This window comes from Corvus brachyrhynchos, unplaced genomic scaffold, assembly GCF_000691975.1.
Source record: "Corvus brachyrhynchos isolate BGI_N302 unplaced genomic scaffold, ASM69197v1 scaffold231, whole genome shotgun sequence".
Classification (NCBI taxonomy): domain Eukaryota; kingdom Metazoa; phylum Chordata; class Aves; order Passeriformes; family Corvidae; genus Corvus; species Corvus brachyrhynchos.
Window position 1 is genome coordinate 959914 of NW_008236177.1, and position 22740 is coordinate 982653.

A 22740-nucleotide genomic window follows, 5' to 3' on the forward strand; every position below is an offset into this window, starting at 1 on the left:
CTCCAGGACAGGGCCCGGGGCAGGGGGGAGCCCCTCTCTCGCCACCCCTCCGCGGGAGGCGGGAAAAAAAGGAACTTCTCGAGCTTGCTCTTGCTTTAAATATGTAAATCGCAGAGGCGGTACCAGCTTTTGCACTGGTTTAGCAACTGGTCCATAGAACTAAGTTTAAACTGCCACACGTGCTTATTATAGTTAATCATACACAGGCGTTAACACACAAGGAGAAGAGGTCTCCTGAAGATTTGGAAAGTCAAGAACAGAGTGGATATATAAATAACACATGTTTGTTTCATACCACTGACCAAATGTTTTGATGCAGACAGAAGCCCTGGTGATTTGCCTTATTAAAGTATCATCCAAAAAAACTACCATAAAAATAGCATGAATGATATTAGATATTCATTCATCCCCTAAATGTTTTCGTTTGTTATGAACACTTTTAACAAGAGAAAAATAATTTTTAGACGTTTAGAAGCTATTTTTAATACTGTAGGTATCCACAGCAGCTTTTAGCTTGCAATTAAATCCGAAGAGCATTCATCTTTACTACTGAATATTGATAATCATCTTCCCAAGTTATGGTATCCTCATGACTCATAAAGTGCCATTCTGCTTTGGTGTGGCTGTCCTGGATTGCTTTGCTAGGATTCTTACTCCGTATTTTTCCCATTCCTCTCAGAACTGCTATTTAAGCTCTGGAGAGAAGGCATCTGTACACAGAATGGTGCTTATGTACTTAATGACTATATTGAGGAAAAAAAAAGTATTTCTCTCAGCTGTAAATAGAATCTGAAGGGAAGGGATCGGTCACAAGTTGGTTCTAAACCTCCTCCTCTTGATTTTGGGGTGAATGCTGACTTAACACACAACTCATATAATTCATTCTTCTTCTACGTGGTCACAGAAAAAAAGTCTGTAAGTTTTTTGAACATAATTTCTTTTTTCTAAAAACCCCCAACTCTTTGATCAATTTAGAAACAGATCCAAAACCCAGGTCTGTGTTCTCATGTATTCATAGCAGATTGGTTACATTTGGTCATGTTCTATCTGATCACAAATCTCCAATCCCTTTCTAAGAAAAGTGAAAATTTCTTGCAAAATCGTCACCCTGATGAGTGTTTCCTGGAATAAAAAAGGGTTTGAATCCCTCTAGCTAAGACTTGAATTCTACTAAGATCTATAATGTCATGGATTCACATAGTTGTGTCTTTAAGTAAAAGATATTATAATTTTTCATCCATGTAAATAAATCTATGCTGGTTTTAACCAATGAACACCAAGTATTGGAGGTTTCAGGACGCCTAGAATCAGAAATGCCAGCTGTAGGAGCTATGATACTCACATAAAGACATTCAAGTCTGACAACTGACAGAGATGTTTTTCTCAAAAAAACTTAAGTTTTGGATAATTAAAAGGTTGTACAAATTAGCCCCTTTAGGCCAGATTTGACACTGTCCTTTTCCTGAGAATTTGTGGCGGAATATATCGTTAAATATGTTCCTTAATATTTTATAGATATAGATTATTCTCATTTTCATTCAAGTACCAATGCTGGGTGAAGCGCAGATTGATTTCTTTTTATTCACAACTGTCTGACAGCCTTCAAATACAGACAATATTTTATGTAAATGGTTCATTACCCACTCACCAAATTACAGACTTTGGCTCAAATTCTGACATGTCCTTACAAAAATATCCTTTATAACATGGAGACAAAAGCAATGTCAAATCTGGAAGCAGGTATGCAAATCATTTTCAGATGGATCAGAAAAGAAATTTCTAATGGTGTTTCAAAACTCTGGTATTCTGTCCATGGAATTAGAATTCTTCCTAGCATTTTCAATATAATTTTTTATGATTATAACTCCTTAAAATGTAGGACAATTAGAAAAGCTAGTCTTTTGACTTCTATGTGTTTGATTATAAATTGTAAAAATAAGTAATATTTCTATTTTTAAAGATGTACTGACCCCAATATTATTTTTTGCTTTTGTTTCATATGTAGCATTTCAACACCTACAAACACCTGCTCTATTTTCATAGATCTTTCCTACTTTGAAAGATATACTCTTGCTTTTGATTTCAGAGAAAATGTTTCTTTCAACCTATTTTGTGAATTAGTTCTTAAACTGAGAATTTAACATTCCATTAATATATCTTTTTTGTAGCTTGAAATCCAGTCTTCCAACAAAAGAAAAAGAGATTCATGTTTTCAGCTGTGTTTCAGAATTCCATAAAATGGCCAAATTATTTATAAGGTTCTTTGTTATAATCTCATTTCAAAGAATTTAGAGTCTGAACGATCTATTTAGCTGTAACTGTTTCTTTTGTTAAATTTGATTTAAAGTTTGTTATTTTCTTTTACATTGTTATACAGTCAACAAACTGATCTTTTACATTTGACCATCATGGAATTAGCTACTAAAAATATCATATTATAAAAGAAAGGCAAAAATGGAAAATATTTTTGCAGTAATTTAACATACAAGAAAATGAATGTGGTTTTCTTACAGCTCTATAGTAGAAAGCTTGTTTGTCTAACACAAATATTATTGCACGATATTCAATATTATTTTTTACTCACTTGAAGACTCTAAGGAAACTTTTGTGGGTAGATTACCAGCTGCTTAGATCTATCTCGTTGCTGCTGATTTTTAAACTGTATTTGTACTTTTTCAGATGTGCCATCAAATCCTTATGGAGTACGAGTTTTAGAGCTGTCACAAACCACTGCCAAGGTTTCGTTCAATAAGCCAGATTCACATGGAGGTGTGCCCATTCACCACTACCAAGTGGATGTGAAAGAGGTAGCCTCGGAAACCTGGAAAATAGTTCGCTCCCATGGAGTTCAAAGTAAGTATACAAAAAATAAATGGAAGTATTTTAACTGAGAAGAATGTCCAAGGAAAAGACTGTAAGTATATCTTAATTGTTTCTTTGTCTTAGTGCAGTAGCTGTATCTTTATATTAGTGCAGACCTCTCTACGCCAGTTAGAAATATTCCTGCAACTTTGTAAAAGTCAACTGTTACTTTTTAGTTTTAAAAACATTTACAATTGTTGTCGCTTTTTCATGTCCCACTAAAAGCCAGCTTTTGAAGCTATACATTTCAAAGAGAGTAGAAATGATATTGCGTTTGAAAATGTGCATTATGTATGCAGCAAAATTAATAATTTTAAGTAAGCTGTTGTGTAATATTTAATCCTGGGCATTAATTACTGATTTTGAGCTACTTAGTAAATTTTCTACATACCTGTTAATACTCATGATACCTGTTTCAAAAGCATATCTGTGATGTTTGTTCAACAAGCATTAAATGCCCTCTAAGAGGGTACTTACTTGCGTGTCTCTTGGCAGAAAAGAACATAAGCCTCCCCAAACAGGCAAGAGTTCTTTACGCCCTGATGAGTTGGGGAGTTTATACAGAGTAATGTTAACCCTTGTATCCAAATTTACATTTTGGTATTCTTAGTGCAAATTAAAGCAGCCCCAACAGTCTTCTGATTAATACTTCAGGAGGTGAATGCTTTTGCAGCTATCAGCAGTGACAGGAGACAAAAAATATAGCAAATCTAAAGTGTGTTATCTCTTTCCATCTCACATCCTATATTCATATAAAAATTCTGCACTAAACTGAACATGTTCAAAATTACAGAATTATTTCAGAGAAACATATGGTGAACATGTAGTTAACATGTATTCAAAAAACAGGTTTATAATTCTTCATCTTTTGTTTTTCTTAGCCAAACACAGTAACTGTGTGTATAAATGTAATAATGCAAATCATAGTAACATTCATTTTATTCCAATATAGATTGAATTTCTTTCAATACTAGAAGTTCTAAAGAAGACACTGAGCTTCCTCTATTTGCAGGGCAGGCACATTAATGGCTATTGGTGTACTTCTTCCTTTCTTTTCATGCAATGTTGCAGATCAAGTCTGAGACTTTTATTCTCATACTACTTCCTTCAATGAATTTGCAATAATTTTTTCTGATATGAACTATATCAAATAGTAGAACCTGAAATGACCAGCCTGTGTAGTAGGGTGCAAGGTACTCAAATGAGTAAAAACCCAGTGAGTACAATCAGTCAATCTCACAGATGCTTAGTTTCATTGTAAAGCCAGAACAAAAAAAAGTCCTCAGTGTTAACTTCGCAAAACAACATATTCACCTTACTCCCCATAAAACTTTCTTTCCTATTATTTCTGTTGATGTGAATTTTATTAAAATGTTAATTGATTACAGTAGGAAAGATGTGTAATTTGACAGACCCTTGTTACTAAAGTTGACTGGAGCTTCCTTCTTCAAAAATTCACACTTTCCTTTTGAAACATTTTTTCAGCATTGAGTGTTTTTAAGTTGTTGCTCATTTTGGAGATTTCTGTATAACGTGAATTTATCTTGGAATCATTTTGGTCCAAGACTTGTTTGAATTCTATGGTAATCTATTCTAAAATTGGTGTAGAGTGGCGAGTACAGATACCTGCACTCCTTATACAGATGTTACCACCATGAAGCAGATTGTGAGTATTTAGGATCTCTGCTGCTATTCCTACTAATATTAAATATTTCTTTGGCAGAAAGCTGTATTACTTCCTGCATACTGTCATATTATTTTCCCACATCCTCCTTTGTACAGTTTACTCTCTTTTTTCACATGGAAGATTTCAGGGAGTGTAGCATCTTGAAAACATGTGTTTTCCTCTTCATTTCATTGTCTCCTAACTGTATGTTGAAAGGTTTTGTTAAGAAAACAAAATAGGTCACATTTATGATTTTGGACATATTAAAGATACCTTTCAATAGCATATATTATCAAAAATTACTCCAAGTGATGACAAAAACTAGTAAATATGAAAACAACCTAAAAAGCCATCGTGGTCTACAGAGAGTCATGTAGTAAATACATAAATATTGAAAGGACAGTGGGCAATATTAAAAATTAATACTACATTCATAATTAATTCATGATGTTTTCTGAAATCTCTACTGATATACCCCTGTACAGAAACATTGAGACTGTATATCCTATATTTCTCTGAATTTCTCTCTGAACTATTTTAGAAATCAAAAACTACTTCAGATTGTCAAATATTTACTAAACAGAAGACATCTTGTTTTCGTAAATCTTATTGAAGCTATAGAAGGGAAATCAAAAGTGACCTTTATGATAAAAAGCATTTGTCATAAGTCCTTTCAAGTATTCTATTCTAAGTTGAAAACTTGTTCTGTTTGTGAAGTACTATAGGCTCAAACCAGAAAACCCGAACATGTTACTGAAACACAGACATAACAATGCAGAACAGAAAAAGCTTTTGCAAGTGGAGATGTCAAAAAACAAAATTAGTGTTGTTTTTTTATAAAGGAAATACTGCTAAATGCAATTGGAATCTTTCTGGAATATTCAGCCTTTGCATGTTTCCTGAACATTCAGAAGGTTTTAGCATTTTCTTCTAAAACATGTTTAAACTTCTCTCCATTTATATTTTATCTTACTTACAGTGTCATGTTAAGATAACCTTGAGATATCCTCTCCAAAATCCCTATTTTCACTGCCTGAAGGATTTTTTAAAGAAGCTTTTATTAGTGTGAAGGCTTTTTTTTTTCTTTCAGCTTTTTGTGACACTTTAGGATATTTTAAAGTCTATTAAATTATAATAACAAATAAATATTTTTGAGACAGTTTCTGATTGTGCTTTAGTAACAAAGAACCACTTTCCTACCATGCCTCAACATCATCTCAGCTAAGTGAGGAGGCTGTTTAGAATGCAGTCAGTTTCCTGTGTTACGATTTGTAGTTGGATCATCATAATTTCCACACTCAGTCAATGTTCCTTAATGGAAACAAAACCACTTTTTCCATCTGTTCACATTTTAGGGACAGTTTATGGCTAAGATTCAGATATAAATGCTGTTTACACAGGGACCGATAACTGCTTGCACATCTCAAGTGGTGGTGCATACATAATGCATGGGTCATGATTTTTTTCCCAGCAGTAAGTGATAAAATATTCTGAAATTTTACAGGGCAGTTATTTATCCGTCTGATTCAACTCAGGAGTGGTAAAACTGCAGACCTTTCTTCCCACAATATACAAAATGTGCAAATTCCAAAAACATCTTTCAAGGGAGAGATAGAACAACTACATGCAGAAGAAAGTTGTTCCTGGAAGACTCTTAGAATTCCAATACAGAGATTTTCAGAGATAAACTGAGTATTCTGCTCTCTCTCTACTGTGACCTAAAGGAATAGCATTGTTGTCTTCACACAGTAACAAAGAACAGCCATAAACTGATAAAATTAATGAAAAATGCTTTTTTACATGAAAGAAACATCACAGAAATGTGGCTACAGAAGCAAGTTTATAAATAAAGCATTAATAAATGATTAATAAGTGTTTCAAAAACTTGCTGAGAATCCTAATGCTAGCAAGTCATTAATTTTCATCTGGTTATGATCCAATACCTATGTATAAAACCTTTTACAAGTAAGATTATAATTGTTTTATTTATATGAAAACCACAATAGATGCTTATCAAAGTTGTTAGGTATTCTTCTGTAATCAATCATCCCGTAAATACAAATAAGTTTAATGAGGACAATTAAGCAGTATGAAGTGGATTCTATGCAAATCCAGTCTGCAATTCTCTTCATTTGACATTTTCTTCAAATAATGGTCTAAAGGTGACTTTTGTCTCAAACTTTACTAGTTTGAGCTGTTTTCAGGTAAGGAGAAAATTCTAGTCTTGGAGCTGTAACCAGGAATATCTGTTTCCCTATTCTCTCCCCTTTGTCTTTTATAATGAAGGAGATTTCGTTGGAAAGTCTGTGCTGATTGCAGCTATTGAAGGAGAGCACAGAAAGTGAAGCAATCATTCTGATACACCAATTTCAGTTTATTAAGGGATTTAAAATCATAATCAACACTCTCGTAGTTCACCAAGAGATCAGGGAGGAAATGGCAGCAAGATTTTTCTGCACTTGTTAGGTGCTCCTCTGAATATGAAAGTTGTTTTGTTGCAGGCTACCAGCAAATCCAACTTCACAGAGGGGTTCTCTGTGGACCAGTCCCAAGGGGAGGTGGGTGTGCAGGGAACAGTCCCCTCAGGGCCCAGACATTTATGATTCTGTCAAAACTGAAAAGAAACCCACTAATCTTGAAGTAACAGAAATGCAGATAATATTGGCAAGATTAATTCTCCAAGGAGAGTTTGCATCCTTTCGCCCAGACAGCTGGTAAATCCCTGAGTGTGGGAAGGTGCCCATCCACCATCGGCAAGTGGATAACTGTGGGTGAAAAGTATTTGCCAGGCTTTCTTCTGTAGGCACAAAAAAACCAGTGACAAGGTGTAAGACACCTATGCTGGAAGAATTACCTTACCACAATCCTCTGTGCAATTGTATTTTTAAAGAAAGGACATTAACTGATCTGCTTCTGTGTCATCAACAAACATTTCATAAGAAAAAGCCTGGTTTTGGTTTTTTTCCCTTTCAAGCAATATTGACTTTTTCAAGGAAGAAAAAAGACAGAGTCTCTGAAATTCAGTTCTTCACATTCAATCCTTCAGAAAACACCACTGGTATAACTCTAATAGAGAACCCATCAAGGTTTTGTTTTATCTTAATAGCATTATAGGATAGTAATTCTGGTTTACAGGCAGCAAATAATTCATTTGTAAAGAATTAGCTTTTACACAAATCTATACCACTGTGGAAGTGTGCTTGAAACCTGAAAAATGTGTGCTCTCTGAAAACATTTGAATGTCTTCAACAGGAATCCAAAACACTTCATTTCCTTTGTTCTTCAGTTTACAGGTAGACAGATACATGTCATTGGATCTTGTTTTTTCAGAGCATTAAATATTTATGTGAGGGAAATACCAAGAAAAATCAGTCTCTGCATTTCTAGTGCTATTCAATTTGTTGGTGATAGAACAACATGAGGAATACAATGAACACAGTCCCATATTCAGATTACTGTGGAAATTCACTTATGGGATATATGGATGGCTGGCACTCTAATCTTAGAGAAGAGAGATACACATTTGGGGATTTATGTAGCCAATACACACACACACACACATACACACCACCTTTGCTTCCTCTAAACTACTTGAGTTTGAAAATTCTCAGATTTTAGATCAATTTTTTTTCCTATTTTAACTGTTGGGTTTTGTGATTTTTTAGGCAAACATTTATAAATTAATGCATTTTTAATTCTAAAAATTCAATTCTTGATATTCTATATAAAACCTCAATACATTTGGAAGATTTCTTAAAGCAAGTCTTCTCATTTATTGAGTTGAGAGACATTTGAGAAATGTTCTAGGTTTCCTGAGTCGCTAGGGAAGGCGCTAATGTATTAATGCCTAGATAATTTAGAATTTCTTATCGCAGTAACAGTGTGTAGCATGAAATGACTGGATCCTAGAACCCAGAAGAGTCTCCTGTCGTTTATTTTTCTGAAAAACAAAAACCCAAACAACAACAGAAAAACCCCCAAACGAAATCAACCAATCTGAAAACCCCACAAACTCAAAGTCTCTGGACTTTATTGGTATCTCTAGGTCTTGGCGTTTTTTCAGGAGATAATTCTGTTGAGTTTCATCTCTTTTAGTGAAATTATCCCTGGAATTATAATTTAGCTCTTGTAGGATACTAACATAAAATAATTTCTACAAGACAAATTATATAATCTAAAGTTGTACATACATTTCCAAAATGTAGGGTAGAAAAAAAAGGTATAGAAAACCAATGTGTTATACAAGATGCTTTTTTGAATCTATTTATGTGTTTTGAATTTCAATGATCAAGAATGTTTTCTCTTTTTGATATTAGAAATTATTTTTAGAATGGCAGAAAACAGAAGTTTTACAAATAATGTGCCAAGTAGAATATTATTCAATAATAAAAGTGTTACTTGTAAATATATTTCATGCAGTGATATCAAAAATATACCAAAGATAATTTTTCTACATATGTTTATGTTCCTTTACTGAATATTTTATTAAAGGAGACAATAATTTTAAAGCCTTGTGATAGCATAAACAGACTATGTGCAAGAAGAAGTGAAATACAAAATTTTTCACAATTTTCCATTATAATGCAAAATGAAAGGATGAAAAATGTTTCTCTCTAAGAAACGTTCAAATCTTTCTTCTTTCTAAAAGAAAAAAAAACGAAAACCCTTGTCAGGTGGACAACAAGTTGAATTATATTACTTTTCTGAAAAATAAAAAAAGCATAAGGAAAAATTCTGAGCTTTTACAGCATCTTAATTATACAAATTGAAGAACAATAAATGTAATATTTCAGTTTCAGCGAATAAGGAGTTATCCAGTTTCAAGCACTAATGTAAGTATTTGCTTTCGATATAACTTTAGCTTTTTTCTCTCTGTATTTTAACAATTTATAGCTCAAATCTGAAATAAGTAATTCTTTCTAATTTCACATTCAAATCTCAGCAGGTTCTGTTTATTTCCTTTTTCATCTAAGTACGCTGAGTTTCATGTACTTCATGAAATTCTAGAAAAATTTAGCTTCCTAAATTCCTAAAGGTTCCAAAAGGAACCTTGTCATTATCAGCTCCAACTCCCCCGGGTTGAAGCAGGGCCAAATTCAAAGTTTTGCTAGGGCTTTGTCCTGAGTTCTAAATGTCTCTATGGATGGAAATTCCATATTTAGCAGGTTTTTTGTGAAATAAGGGATTTTTTTTAAACCACGTCCTGTCTCTACTATTTTATTCACATGCTTTTAGCTGTGTTTTAAGTCACATTATAGAAGATAAAGGGTTTTCTGTTACCCAAGATATGTTCTTAAACTGCTGTGCTGTGTGTTCTGCCTGGTACTGCTGCTCCTTTTACTACACAAAATTGAATTAAAGTTAGAGGAAGTTATGTACATGCCAGTGTTGATGAGGTAATCAAAACTAAGTTTTCTACCTCTGTGTTGTGCTATTTAGTTTTGAATTGGCAACACAGATGAGAAGGTATATATGATGTAGGCAACTCTTACTATAAAAGTTTGTAGTAAAAACAAAATATAAACCAGTACATTTAAAATAAGGTTATTCCATTTTCTCTATTTTATTTTTTTGGAGCAGGGGGTTGGGGTTTTTGTGGGTTTTGTTGTTGTTGTTGTCTGTGCAGTTCAGTTTTTGGGTAAAACTACTAAACTTCATTTTCTGTCCTCAAGCAAGACATTTTGATTGACATCATATGAACAGACATTCTTTCAGAAGACTTCAAAATTTTATTGAATCATAGAATTATGAACTTGTTTGGGTTGGAAGGGACCTTAAAGTTCATTCTCATTCCAAACCCCTGCCATGGGCAGGGACACCTTCCACTAGACCAGATTGCTCAGAAATCCATCCAGCCTGTCCTTGAACACTTCCAAGGATGGGGCGTCCACAGATTCTCTAGCAAATTTGTGCCAGCGACTCACCACCCTCACAGGGAAGAATTTCTGCATAGATTTCCCTTGAGATTTCAGAAACGCCATTATGGAAAAAGATATTCTTTCTTACTATAAAAAAAACCAAAGCAATTACTGTCTCTTATTATTGAAATTTAGAGGAAAACTAATAGATAGATTAGTTAGAATTCTCATTAATTACCTCTTAGGTTGTAAGTTTTGTATTTACTGCTTCTTTTATACTGAAGCATGAAAGTATGTACCCCACTGATTACTAAAACAGTTTCCCAGTGTAACAATACTTCACCATTAAACCAAGAAGACTTTCAAATAAATTCCTGAGAGATACGAATCCCATATAATTCATTAATTTTCTTAATGAGTTTACTGATATACAGAATATATCTGTATAATTTGTAAATCAAACAGAAATAACTTGCAAATCGTTTGGTAGGCTAAGTCAGGGCTCAAAATTGCTTTAAGAATTGAAAATATTCAAGGCAGAATTCATTTATTTCTACTGCAAGCTGCAAAAGCAGAAGGAAAAATGCATTCATGAGCCTCTCCCAGAGGGAAAATGCATCTTGGGACGTTTAATTCCTTGGCAGATCTGTCAGATATGACTCTCTAAGACATGAATTGTGATCACCTTCAATTCAGTGATAACAGTTACTATTCCTGAGGAGTGGTTATGCCTTTCTGGAATACTATGTATGTACCACAAATTTAGAAGTACCTGAAGTCTCAGAGGTTTTTGTGTCTCTTAAATGATGGCATAAGCCATTCAGAAAACAATTCTGTGTCGTGAATTGAGGTTTAGAATCTGGTTCTTCAATTATCAGAATTTTTGGCAGTTTAAGGAAAGCAGAATCATGGATGAAAAATTCCTATAAAACTAGACCCCAAAAATAGGTTGTTGCTTTATATCCAACTTTTTATTATGTGATATTTATTGTCACATTGTCAAATTGACTAAAATTAGTGGTTTCATTCAAGAAATTGTCCATTTTCGGTAGGCAATAATTGGTAATATTGTAAAAAAATTTGTGGATCGTTCCTCTTATCACTTAGTATACTGACAATACTATTGCTAAGCCTAGACTCATTTTCTTTCAGAAGAAACTGAGTATTTAGCTTGATTCAAAAATAGTTTTCTCAACTTAAAACCAGCTTTGAAATTACAAGAATGCAGGGATTGTATATATATATATATATATTCACACACACATATATAATTAAGCTATAGTGTTGTAAGACCTGATATAAATAATATAAATAAAAAGTGCTTAATTTTTAAAAAATCTAAGATCTTGGGATAAAATGTCATGATGCAATTTGCCAATAAAATTTTCTATGACAAGTTGTCAGTAAAAAAATAGTGAAGGAATGGATGCAATTTTATAACCACTATAGGCTACAATTAAACGTTAGGACAAAGACCACTTTTTATCCAATTTATTTTCTGTGTATAGCGTCACATAAGAAAGTTATTCAGCCTTTAATTCTGACTCTGTGTAAATTCTGATCTCCATCCAAATCTTTGCCGTGAAAGTCTCTTGTGGTTGAAAAGGCTGTACTGTAAATAAATGTCTTAAACTAAATTACATGGATGGATTAGAGAGGCTGGAAAGTGAGAAATGTAAAGGGAAAAAACTATGTTAAAATATTTCAGGTTTTCATACAGACCTGAAACATCAGGAGAATGAGATGTACTTTTCACATTTAAAGGTGAATAAAATGTCATGAGAAGTGAAGAGAATCCAGACAATTTACTGCACAGCATGAGTTCATAACTAAAGCAACTGTTATGCACATATAACCACTATCTGAGCTTACCTTTTTTCCCTTGTAATTCTGTGTTTTTAATTGCATTTAGTCAGCCAGTCAAAGCTCATTGCAGAATGTGATTTATGGTCTTCTCAAGACACAGACTTGAAATTCTGTAGGAACAAATGGAAGATACTTTGATTGCAAGAAGTATGTAGTAAATATTTTAATAAGAAATTAAATGGAGAATCAGTCTTTCCAAATGTGTTTCTCCTGGTGCTACTGTGAAAATTCTGGTCTATTCCCTATTTAGACCTTTAAGGCTTTTCATAACCGCACACTCTCAAATAAATTTACGGTGAACAGCTGATCTGATGTAAAGGTCTTGCTGACGTGGCTTGTAAAGGTAAATCTTGTTAAGTAAAGAGTGATGCAGTGCAGTATTGGGTATGAATAACTGATAAATAAGACACATGGTGCAGCTGCAAATTCTGCCTTTCAAGTGTGTATCGTATTCATCCACATTTATTGTACCTTGCTTGTCTACTTAGAAAAAGATAAAGTACATTTATGGAATATTTATGTGTGTATAAACTTCTGCTGCACTTTGTAATACAAAACAGAAAAGTGCTCCAGATGACAGAGTATTCTTTAAGTATTTTCAAGGTCACTGAATGACATAGTTATGAATAGAGCTTTCCTTCAGCCACATACAAGAATGAGCAACAGAACAATAGCATGGCCTGATCTGTATTACATTTCACAATATCTTTAAATTAATCTCCTTTTTTATGACCCTTTTTCTGTCTCCCCATTTCTTTCTTCATTGGTAAGAAATATATTGTAGTATACAGGAGTAGGATAGGGATGAGGAAGAAATAGTTATGAAGGAAAACTATCTTTGCATGTGAGAAGCAAAAGAACAATTCTGGAAATCATGACTCATGTCAGCCTTGAGGTCTTTCCATTTGCACAGTAGGGAACATTAGGAAAGACACATCCGGGATTGTGAAAATGGCCTCTGTGGAGATAGCACAAATCAGGAGCTGCTTCATTCTTATTTGAAGTGGTGGTTTCTGCCATCTCCTGAATTGGGTAACAGAGCAAGTGGACTTTCTTTTCCTCACACTTAGCATGCTCCAGAGTTGAAAATTGCATGGCTTAGATGAGTGAAAGACAGAACTCCTGTTTCAGAGGCAGCTCCGAGGCTGCAGCAACTTACGTGAGAAAAGTCATACAGATTTTATATATTCTGTTTATTACTGTTAGAAAGCAGAATTAGAGTGAAATTGAAAATGTTGGAATTTTAAATAGCTGTCTTAATTGAGAGACAAGTCTTGCTAACATGTGAATTTACCTATGAAAAATTCTCTGCGTCTCTGGGCATAGTCTTTAACACATTCATTCCTCTGTGTTCTCAGGTATTCCTTTGGCTTACCATTAAGAATTTCTGAATTCTCAACATTTGTTTTGTTTTACTGTAAGAGTACTGATGTATTTTTAGTAATGGGCAGTTTAGGTCCATCTGGTTAAGAAAGGTCACATCTAATTTGTATTTAATAACACAGTGCAGTTTTGTAACACCATAAGAAAACTAGTGAATTGCATTTTGTTACACAAAACATCTTAAATATGTTGTAAAGCCTCATAGGAGAAAGAAATTGTAGCTCTGCAGAACTTTGCTGACAATAGGAAGAAGGCACAGTTGTTAAGTCATTATTTTCTTAGACTTTGAAGGCATTTTGGCCACAACAACCCCCTGCCATGCTACAGGCTGGGGCAGTGGCTGGAAAGCTGCTGAGAGGAAAAGGACCTGGGGGTGCTGGTCAGCAGTGGCTGAACGTGAGACAGCTGTGCCCAGGTGGCCAAGAAGGCCAAGGCTATGTGGCCTGTATGAGCATTAGTGTGGCAGCAGGACCAGGGCAGCGATTGTGGGTGGGTGGGCACTGGTGAGTCAAGTCCTTGCTTCGAGTCCTGTGCCCAGTTTTGGGCCCCTCACTGCAAGAAGGACATTGAGGGGCTGGAGTGTGTCCAGAGAAGGGAACAGAGCTGGGGAAGGATCTGGAACACAAGTCTAATGAGGAGCAGCTGAGGGAGCTGGGGGTGTTTGATCTGGAGAAAAGGAGGCTTAGGGATGAATTTATCCCTCTCTGCAACTCTCTGAAAGAGGTTGGTGCCAGGTGGGGGTTGGTCTCTTCTCCCAGGCAATTAGTGACAGGACAAGGAGACACAGTCTTAAACTGCAGCAGGGGAAGTTCGGGCTGAACATCAGGAAGAATTTTTTTTATTGAAAGTGTTGTTAAACATTGTAATGGACTGCCCAGGGAGTGGTGGTGGAGTCATCATCCCTGGAGTTTTTCAAGAAACAACTGGCTGTGGCAGCTGGCAAAGTTGTAATCAGTCAGAGCTTGGACTCAGTCTCAGAGGTTTTTCCAACTAAAGTGATACTGTGATTTTTTTGGTGGGTTTTTTTTTTTTTTTTTTTTTTTTTTTGTGACAAAAAAGAATGTATTTGGCCCAATAATCACTAACTAGTTTAGAATAAATTGCTAATTTAGACCTGATTTTCCCCCTGATATATTTAAAAGCAGGATCTTCAGATGGCAAACTATGTGGATTTACTACACCATGAACTATTTGTACACATTCAACAGAATGTATTCCAGGTGCACCATGGGAACTAGTGTGGGCCTCATGCTTAGAAGATACAGCTGTTGTCTGCTGTGAATTCAGGTGAAGCCTACCTCACCTTTTGCTCAGGATCTTTCAGTAACAAAGAATTCATGGGTAGAGTTTTGAATGTAGGCGACCATTTTCAGCTCCAACTTTGTGTTCCAAATTTCAAATAGAATGGAAGTCAAAAAAAGGAACTCCATTGTAGGAACAGCAAAAAAAATGGGCAGGAAAAACTGACATGCTTTCTGCCCTGCAAGGGAGAGTGAGAGGTTCTAGTTTCTGCCATATATGAAATAGACTGGGATAGGATACAGTTTGGTTTATACAATTGAGGAATGAGACAAAGTGATATAGCTGCAGCAAGACTAGAAGAAGGGAAGGTATATATTCATAACTAACTCCAGCCTGCCCCCTCGAAGTACACTCCCTTCTTCAGTAATCCAGGTTAGACTCCAAACTTTGGTATGAAACAGGGAATACATAGTAGCATTGCCTGCAGGCTAACAATGAGCGTGTTCTTTGTAGTCTCCTAATAAGTATTCTTGTTTTATTTCCTGGGTTGTCTTCCAGTAACCACTAATTTTAGGCTTGAAGCAGTGTTCAAAAAGAGAAAAAAACAATAGGATAAATGACACAGTATAAATTATCTTAATAAGGGCATTGATTGGCCTTCTGCATTGAGATTAAAAGTTACTCCTTTACTACATTTTTTGTATTCTGTGTTCACTCAGTAAACTATTACTTACTCAGAAGTCTTAATTCTGCTGTCTTTCTGTGTTCATATTGCCAGTGGAAGTTCCAGTGTATTCAATGGCCTAGAATTTTTTCTTACAGGACAGTTTTAAAACTAATGTCTACAGAAAGTATATTTGATTAATGGAAAGGTTTAACTTAATCAGATTTTTTAGCTAGCAGTGTAATTTGTACTACTAAAATTGCAGCAGTTATAGTGACGTAAATATTTAACAATGAACCCTGCTGAGAACATCAGTTATATGTTAGAAAGCATTTTGAACAATACTTTCTTTTCACATTATGGGGGGAATATCTGGTAGAAGTCCAAATCCCCATTGATTTCACTGTATTCATTTATTGTTTCATTAAACTTTTTACTGTAGTCCATTTCAAGTGTCTGGCTGCTTCTCCAAGCAAAGTCTTTGCATTAAGAATTGTTCAATAGTTTTATAGCAGAGGGCAAAATGGAGTTCCAAGAACCAAGATAGTATTCCCCTTTAATTTATAGAATCAGAAAATTTGGTTGGAAGGAATATCTGGTATTTATCTGGTCCAACCTCCTGCTTTAATCAATACTATTGGCAGTCCTTGATCAGGTCAGGTGTGGTTTTGTCTAACTCAGTCTCAAGGATGGAGATTACTCACCCTCTTGTCTTGGTCTAACCTGTTTCAGTGCTTCACATCTCTCCCAGTGTATACCTAATACCTGGTCTGAACATGCCAAAAAAAAAAAAAAATACTGTGGTCATTTCTTCTAAGGACTGTGCCAAGTTTCACCAGTCTCCATGAGATCCAGAATTTTTATTGACTAAATAATTCTTCTAAATGTTACAATAGGAAACTGTTAGCCATCGCTGAATGTTATTATCCAATAAGTTGCAACACTTCAAAACACTGAAAATGCTATGCGCACACATATACGCACAAAATTATAAAAGTATTTCTTAAAAGCTTGTTCTAAAACACTTACTGAATAAATAAAATGAAGGGCTAATGAGTACTGGGAGGAGACCTGACACTTTAAATGTTAGGTAATTCAAAGAGAGTTTGTTTTTGAAATGTATTTGAATTTTGTGATTTTGAAGCTGAGTATTTATTTCCATTTTTACCTATTCAACTCTGTAAAGAATTGGTTCTTTCAGGATGCCTTTGTTTAGTTTAACAAGATCTTCTGACAGGGAATATCGGTTGTTTCAAGGACTCTCTCTCCTGAACTTTAAATTTAGTGGTACTTAAAAAGTTTTTAATTATCCATTCTTTCTTTTTTTCTCCTCTCCTTTTCCTCTTCCATTTCCTTCTCTCTTATCCCTTTCCTATGCTTTGACTTCCATTTACCTTTCCTTTAATATCTACAAGTGCCTTTTATGGAAGTTGACTGCATTTTCAAAGATTTGTTAATAAGCAGCTGGCTTGGTCATCATAAATGTCAAGGAAATATTTAACTAAAAACTCGGAGAAAGGGATAATAAAGAGAGTGTGTGTTTGAAATATAAATTCCATTGTAATGGTGATGGGAAACAAAATCTATCAAAGCTAGATCCTGGTTGCGCAGGATTGCTGATAGGACGCTAATCAGTACAAGTGGTAGGATTTGTTCACAAAATACTCTATTTTATTGTCAAATTAGTATAACAGAAAAGTGTGAAGAAGATATCAAGATAATATGCTCTAGTCTATCATTGGGAGTACAAATATTTTTTGTAAACCTATAGCCTAAAAATAATACATGCTTTTTTTTAAAAAACACTACATAGATTATTTATTTTATATGCAGTTCATGCAATTGTGTTTCGGTTCTGAATAAAGTTGTGGAAAGTTTATTGGTGAAAAGTTTACTGATACAATGGTCTATCTCAATAGATTGCTTTTGTTCCAGGAATGTTTTCCTCAGGACTTTTTTTTTTTTTTCCTCTGTGTTCTGCCATTATTCAGATTAAATACAAGTTGAACGAAGGATGTTTTTTAAAATAAATGACCTTCTAAAGAAAAGATATTCATTATTACACCTGAAGTTTGTTAAATGACAAAACTCATCTTCTGGATTCATGCTGATCCAATATATTATAAACTATGTTGTCAATCCACAAATATGCTCTCTTCTAGGCACTTTAGTGTATAAAAAAATGCCCTAAGGTATATTACCATGTCCCGCAGCCGTAGGGAGGAGGAGAGAAGATCCAGCAGGCAGGAATTGTGCAGCAAGATTGATTTATTTAATTATTTTACAAACTCTTTTATAGACTTTTTCTTCATAGTCTAATTGGAAAAAGGATCAGCCACCCATTGGGGGTGATTGGCTAAAATCCTAAAACATCCATTGTCAAAATATTTTTCTGCTATAGTATAAACGAGACTTCTCAAGGCTGCAGGTGTTTGGTTGTTTACAGAACTCTGCTACCTCTTCTGTGAGAGAGAAAAGTCTCTCACGGACTTAGAAAATAGCAAGAAAATCCTTGCTAGCAGCATTTTTGTATCCACATTGGTGTAAACTCCTGCTTGCTTTATTTTCATTAATTTATAGTACTGTGCATTTTGTAACTGTAATTGTCCTGAATCTTTTCTTATTAGATTTATTTCGATATAAATAGGTATCAAAGAAAATCCCTGAATGGGGATGCTACTTTTGGTTCAGTTTGTATAGTGACATCTCAAAATGCAGCCCAATAAAATTAAAAATTAAATACATGGAAGAAAGGAGCTTAACATGTAATTGTGTTTTAATGTGTTATATATTAATATTAATAAAAATATTAAAGCCATTTTTGACAAATGCATTTTTAATGTCAGCTACTGAAAAGTATTTTTTAAAGAAATTAGTCATGTTAGTGAAAATTAGATTATATTGATTATACCTGATCTACTACACTGTATGTCTTTATTCATGGATTATTATTTATATTCACAGTTAAATAAACCACTAAAACTTTTATTACAAAATATTATAACAATTATACATTTTAGTGCAAAGAATGATGAAAATTCCTGGAACAGAACCATTTTATCTGATTATTAAAATGGTTACATTTGTTTCTGGTATTTTAGGGAATTACTTAAAGCTTGATAGTCTCCAGTTTATGCCAATGATTTCACTTACAGAAGGATCTGCTATCATCATGTTTTTCATAGAATGTGCAGCTTGAAATATTTTCATTATTAAAGTTCATTTATTTGTGTTAGCTGAATTCTGACATTTATAGACAGATGATTGAATCAGTATTTATGAAATTAATTGTTATTTGGGCAAGGCAGACAGATGGAACTGAGACAGCCAGGCTGCTTCTGCATATGAATTAACATTTTGTCTATTGTGTAGCAAAATCTTTTTTTTGTTTGTTTTTTTCCCCTGTATTTCTCCCCCATGGCAATTTCTTACTTCATTCTGTCAATATTTCTGTGAGCTAACTGAGAGGCTCAGCTAGAAAAAAGAGATTTTATACTCTTCCTCCTACTGTGCAAACACACAGAATAAACAAAACAGTTGTTGCTCATCCCAGGCAGACAGATTTTGGGCAAAGTTCCTTATATTCTGTAACATCTACAAGAGTCTCAGACATTTGTACAGAACCTTAATACTTTACTACCTTAAATTTCTCATTGTTTTCTTCCCATGACTTTTTCTCCTGCCCTTAAAAGAACACGAGTCATCATCACAAAGAGAAAACTGTTTAAGCTTCATAAAAATACTATTCATTTTTTTTCTCTGAAAGAGAATCAGGTATTTCCAGGGGACTCAGTTTTTCCTTGAGAGTAGTAAAATAATCAATAATAGGTGCAGCAAAGTGCTGTTAAATCAAAACACTCCATTTATTAACATGCACAGTATTCAGGTTGCATTCATCCCCTGTAGTAATGTAGATTCAGATTAAAGGGAAAGAAGTAAGAAAAAATACCCAAACCATCCTCAAATTTGTAATGCTTTTCTGACAGAAATTTCACTCTGCCACTGCAATCTCAGATATATAGGAGTGAAGATGTTATTTCAGCAATGTCTCAGCTACTTTGTTTCAAAGTAAATTTATATCCTGCTTCAGTTATATCTAACATCCTCAAGGGATTGAATTTGGAACTGGAATAACATTGTCCTATGCAGCAGATACTTCTCCAATCAGAGCAATGTGACAATGTGATATTTCTGTTAATTAACCTCATATAAGGTCCACTTTGGGATTAATGTAGAGGAACCGTACTGTTAATTCCCCTAACCTTCTTTTCCTTGGTGGTGGTTTATGTAATATATCACATACTTAGAAGGTTTCTGAGGGAATCACTTCAGTGAAAAGACAATTTAATATGCCAGACCTTTTCCCTCTCATTCTACTGTAATAAAGTAACATAAACAACCTACCAGAGAAGCAGCTGGGGAATCTGGTTTTGGTTTTACTGACTTGGATTTATAGTACAATTTATTTCACAGCAAATCTTGTGTTAGATCTTGCTTTCCCATGGTTCATTTTGACAGCAGCTAAAATTCTGTGACAATAAAAGGAACTTTTCTGGCTGAAATGCTTGCACACTGTATTTTAAATAATATGAAGTTCTGCTTTTTTTTTTTTTTTCTATCTTATTTATTTCTGGGGGGGGTTGTGTACTGTGGTTTTTTTATACTGTGTTAGATTTGCTTGCGAATTACAAGAATCTGAATAATAAAAAGAAGGACTTTATATTTAATATTGCTTAAACTTCAGGATTATGGTCACATAATAGGTTAAACTGAATTTTTTATTCAGTAAGGTTTAATTATTTTCTGTTGCTGTGTTTCTTTTTAAATTCTGGTTGACAAAATTAAAAAAAAAAACAACCAAACAACAATATCCGTGGTATACCTTGTCAAAAAATTGTTATAATTTTGAATTAAAGTCTTAATATATTATACTAAACCAAAACCAATATACGTGGTAACTTCTTGTGTCATTATGTCCTCCAAGGGTACCTTGAGACTGAAAGTGTCACTTATAAATGGATAACACTAAGCTATGAGCTGTTGTGCATCATGTTAATATATTAATTAACTAACTTAAATGAGATAATTTATTTAATTTGCAGAGTTCACAAGTGAATGTTCTGCTTTTCACTCTTTGGAGTATTCCTTCCAAATCTACTCCTCAATTTAACCAGTCACTACGTGAATAATCCCAGTAAAATCAACCTACGAAATTGAATTCTTCAGCTGAAGCTTGCAGATACTGTGATTAGAAAGACAATATCTACTGATTTGTCTATCTACAACTAGAAGAAAATGGAAACTTTCAAATGATACTCTGAAAGAAAGGGATTTCACTTTCAGTGTATCTGGAACTTGATATCCATCAACAAATATGCCAATGGCATAATGCACACATATAGTAAACAGTGGACTGTTTTTTTCACATTTATATGCTGAAAGTGAAAGTACTGTATTACTTTCAGATTATTATTTTAAATTTTTCAGCTATTACTTCAGTGATCACTGCAAGCTGAAATCAAAATATCCATTGTGGCCAGGGTTATTTTCCTGTCAGAAAAATTTATTTGTATATGGAAAGATGAATAAGCTGATTTTATACTTAGATACACACACAGACAAAAAAATTAACTAGTTTATGAAATATTTTCTTCCAATCTCAACATATTCTAAAACATGTGAAACTCCTACCAAGCAGTGAAATTTTCTGTTCTCTTAGATTACTCTTCAGTCCTGCACTTTTGTTACTCTCTGGGAGACAACTTCTTAGTCTTACTTAGTTACTCCAAGTATTCTTTGACAACTGGAGTATTTAAAGTATTCTCATCCAGACTGGTTCTTTTCTTTGTTTTTCAGAAGACCATAGTTACAATTTTTCCTACATATATAATATATGCATATTACACCAAGTAGGTCCAGTTTTTGAGGACATATTATGCTAACAGATATGGCTGAGTTAATTCCACAAATACAATTGCAAAAGTCATTGTATCTAGATTCATAGTGCTGTGCAGGGGATTCTAAAGTATACACTGATTCTTTAAATACTGCATATATAAGTAGCTTTATTCATTTCTATAGGTCCCAGGAGTGTTTAGAAAATCAGATCCTTAGGTTTCATGTAGTTAGCACATTTGCATTTTCTTAAATGTGGACTCATAGTCGTGCTTTTATGTTGTTTAAATTTTAAAAACATTTACAATAGCACTAATATTTGGTATGCCCTAAGGTTTATTTTCAGTGAAATTATTCATCCTTGGAAAGTAATCATGGCTGAAAGGCAAGTCAAATACTGTTGCTGCTTAGTTAAGTTTTAAATTTCATCTTAACAGAACTTAATGTTACGTCTCCAAATTCTATTCTTACCCTCATGATGATACATTATTTTTTCCTAAGATGATTATACTTTAGAGTTCAATATTTTAAAACCTCATGGAATGATAAAGCTAAAACGTGCTGGAAGATATACAATTCTACTGCTTTATTTACAAGAAAACAGTTATGTTTCAATGGCAAATTCATGCAAAATGTCCATAATAGAGTGTGAAATGTAGAAGTTACTGCTTTTCCAAATTCATTAAATCCCTTTAGCTTCACATTTAATGGAAACTCTGTCGAACTGCTGTAGAAACTAAAGAAATAGAAATTCTAATAAATCTGGACTGAAAAGAGTAACAAAGAGTGTGGACAGAAATAATTATGCTTTCATGGAATATATAACTTGAAAAGCAGGCCTAAAGCATCTAAAAAAGTACTCCTTTCTAATGAAAAAATTAGGCTCCCTAGGGACTGTGAGAGATACTACTGGCTCTTTTTTAAGGTATTACATTACTACATCCACTTATAAGACATTACAGCCCCTGCTTTGCCAGGCAAGACAAATCTGTTGTGCTCCTAGTCAAGCCCATCTAATTTCCATCCATTCCCCAGTATGAATCTGACAGATGGAGAGCTCATCACAGAGCCAGCAGTAAGCAAGCAGGCAATTGCTGGAGAGACAATAAAAGGAATCTTTCTTCTAAAGGCAGGGTAATGCTCCAAGAGCTCTGCATGGATCAACATTTCCAAGTGCAGAGTCAATATTGCTTTTAGTAAATACAGTATTATGATACTATTTATAATGTATTCCCATAAAGGTTGCCAGAGTCTAACATTATTTTCCTGGATTTTACTTCTAGATTTGCTGTTGCGTTCTTAGT

The 22740-nt window shown here is 34.1% G+C and overlaps 1 protein-coding gene across 1 annotated transcript in view; it reads left to right on the top strand.

Moving 5' to 3' along the window:
• Positions 1-22740, top strand: part of NCAM2 (neural cell adhesion molecule 2) — a 145618-nt gene that overhangs the window by 71638 nt on the left and 51240 nt on the right. Inside the window, exon 12 of the mRNA XM_017732672.1 lies at positions 2680-2853. Coding sequence (XP_017588161.1) covers positions 2680-2853 — 174 coding nt within the window. The remainder of the gene's footprint in view (positions 1-2679; positions 2854-22740) is intronic.